At 34.9% G+C, this 2,942-nt stretch overlaps 1 protein-coding gene across 1 annotated transcript; it reads left to right on the top strand.

Moving 5' to 3' along the window:
* Nucleotides 1-498: 498 nt before the first annotated feature.
* LOC124886587 lies at nucleotides 499-961 on the top strand. The gene is made up of 2 exons (XM_047395414.1): nucleotides 499-626; nucleotides 673-961. Exons 1-2 carry the CDS (start codon nucleotides 499-501, stop codon nucleotides 959-961), a joined length of 417 nt encoding a protein of 138 aa, XP_047251370.1.
* Nucleotides 962-2,942: the final 1,981 nt, after the last annotated feature.

The following is a 2,942-nucleotide window of genomic DNA, read 5'->3' as shown; positions in this document are numbered from 1 at the left end:
ATAAAACTTATATGTCCTGGGCACTAGATACCGAAATACATTTAAATACAATAGGTCTGACAGACACCATAAAAATGACAATAAGGCATCAAATCAAGATAAGGCCAAGGTCATGATATTTTTTCATCATCATCTTGACGAAGGTTTAAAAATAGAATACCTCACGATTAAAGATCCCCTTAAATTGTGAAATAATCTAAAAGAAAGATACGACCACCTGAAGATGGTCATTTTTCCACAAGCTCGTTATGAATAACCCATCTGAGGTTACAATATTTTAAGAATATAACTGATTATAATTCTGCAATGTTTAGAATTAAATTGGAGTTTAATTTATGCGGGAAAGATATCACAGATCACGACATGTTAGAGAAAACATTCTCTACTTTTCCTGCCTCCAGGATGCTCCTACAACAGCAGTACCGAGAAATGAGATTTAAAAAATATTCTGAATTGATTTCTCATCTTCTTACTGCTGAATAACATAATGACCTTTTAATGAGAAATCATGAAAGTCGACTTGCTGGTACTGCTCCATTCCTAGAAGTGAATGCTGTAAATTTTCGCCCAACTAAGCGTGAAAGAAGTCCTAACCCCAGTCGTGGTTGTGGTCGTGGTTGTGGCAGGTATTTTAATCAGGGTGATTGTCTTACAATAAATAAAAACCCTCAGCACCAGCAATGCAAAAAAAAAAAAGGGGGAAGCTCCTAAAGCAGCGCCAAGGATGAACTCTGAAAGTAAATGCTATCGATGTGGAGGAAAGCGGCACTGGTCGCGTACCTATCGTACGCCAAAGCATCTGGTAAAACTCTACCAGATGTCCCTTAAAAGGGCAGAAAATAATGTTGAAGCAAACTTCCTCTTTGAAGATAATGTCGAGCCCATGGACTTGGAAGTTTCAGATTTCTTTGTCGTTCCTGAAGAACATGTAAATCACCGTGTGGTGATAATTATGAAATAGTCTGATTATGTTACTTTTTTGTTTGAAATGTATTAGTTTACGTTTATATTATTAATATCTCACTAGTCCTGTAAACAATTAAAGTTTGTGTAAATACTATCATATGCTAGTAATGCTGTAATATTTACTTTATTATATTTTTATTTTTAAAGAATATGGAATCAATAATCGATCGTAATGATATTTGTGTAATTGATAGTGGGATAACCCACGCAATATTTAAAGATAAAAGATATTTTTCCCGTTTACTTAAAAGAAAAGCAAATGTCACAACTATATCTAGCAATTTGAAATAATTGAAGGCTCTGAAAGAGCTACTAGATGTCTGCCTAAGGGGACAAAATTAGTTATAGAAGATGCATTGTTCTCTTCTAAATCCCCAAGAAATTTATTGGGTTTTAAAGATATCCGCTGAAATGGATATCATATTGAGACAATAAATAAAATGAATGTCGAATATCTTGGCATTACCAAGAATGTCTCAGATAAAAAACAAGTGTTAGAGAAATTACCAACTTTGTCTTCTGGCTTATACTATGCCAAAATTAGTACAGCTGAGGCATACTCTATCGTAAACCAGAAGTTTACTGATATAAATACGTTTGTGCTATGGCATGATCCAATAGTCCATCCTGACTCAATAATGATGAGACGAATTATTGAAAATTCAAAAGGGCATCCGTTAAAGAACCTAAAAATTCTTACAACTGATTAATTTTCATGTATTGATTGTTATTAAGGCAAACTGATAACTAGGCCATCGCCACTGAAAGTTAGCGTCGAATCCCCTCAATTTCTAGAACATATACATAAGTATATATGTGGGCATATTCACCCACCTAGTGGGTCATTTAGATATTTTACGATCCTAATAGACGCATCTTTATGATGGTCGTATGTGTGTTTCTCGTCGTCTCGCAACCTGGCGTTTGCGAAATTATTGGCACAAATAATACGATTAAGGGCGCAATTCCCAGATTATCCCATTAAGGCTATTTGCCTCAATAATACTGGAGAATTTATATTCCAAGCTTTTGATGATTATTGTATGTCAATTGAGATACGAGTTGAATATCCAGTAGCTTATGTTCATACTCAAAATGGCCTTGCTGGGTCATTTATTAAGCGCCTACAATTGATAGCAGGACCACTGTTTATGAAAACGAAATTGCCCACTACTGTTTAGGGTCATGCTATCTTATATGCAGCATTGCTTATTCGTCTCAGACCAACTCATTATAATAAATACTCCCTATTACAATTGGTCCTCAGTCATGAGTCAAATATTGCCCATCTACGAATTTTTGGATGTGCTGTATATGTGTCAGTAGCATCACCACAACGTACGAAGATAGGCCTCCAAAAAAGGTTAGGAATATATATTGGGTTTGAGTCACCCTTTATAATTCGCTACCTCGAACCATTGATGGGAGATTTATTTACTGCTTGATTTACAGATTGTCGATTTGATGAAATAAATTTCCCACAATTAGGGGAGAAAAATGTGAACTGAAAAGAGAAATTGTGTGAAAAGTTTCACAATTATCTTATTTTGATCTACGTACCCCCATGTGAAAATGAGGTCTAGAAGATCATTCACTTACAAAAACTAGTAAATCAAATGCCAGATGCATTTACTGATTTGAAAAGAATAACTAAGTCACATATCTCTGCAGCGAATGTGCCTGTCCGAATTGAAGTTCTAAAAGAACCATCTTCTAGTGAAATAGCTTCTGAATCCCAAACACGCTTGAAGTGTGGTAGGCCTTTGGGTTCAAAGGATAAAAATTCCAGAAAAAGAAGCGCGAAGAATAACAAAGATTATATTATAAAAGATTCTCCTGAAGAGACTCAAAACCTAATTAATCCTGATATTTTTGAAGAAATCAATGAACCCGAGACTCAAGTGAATGAAGAACTTTCAATAAGTTCCACTAGTAATGAGGTAAATTTAGATTGATCGAAAATTACTGTGGATAAT

The sequence above is a fragment of the Capsicum annuum genome, chromosome 8 (genome assembly GCF_002878395.1).
Source record: "Capsicum annuum cultivar UCD-10X-F1 chromosome 8, UCD10Xv1.1, whole genome shotgun sequence".
Lineage (NCBI taxonomy): Eukaryota > Viridiplantae > Streptophyta > Magnoliopsida > Solanales > Solanaceae > Capsicum > Capsicum annuum.
The sequence above is the reverse complement of the archived record's forward strand: the minus strand, read 5'-3'. Positions and strand labels throughout refer to the sequence as shown.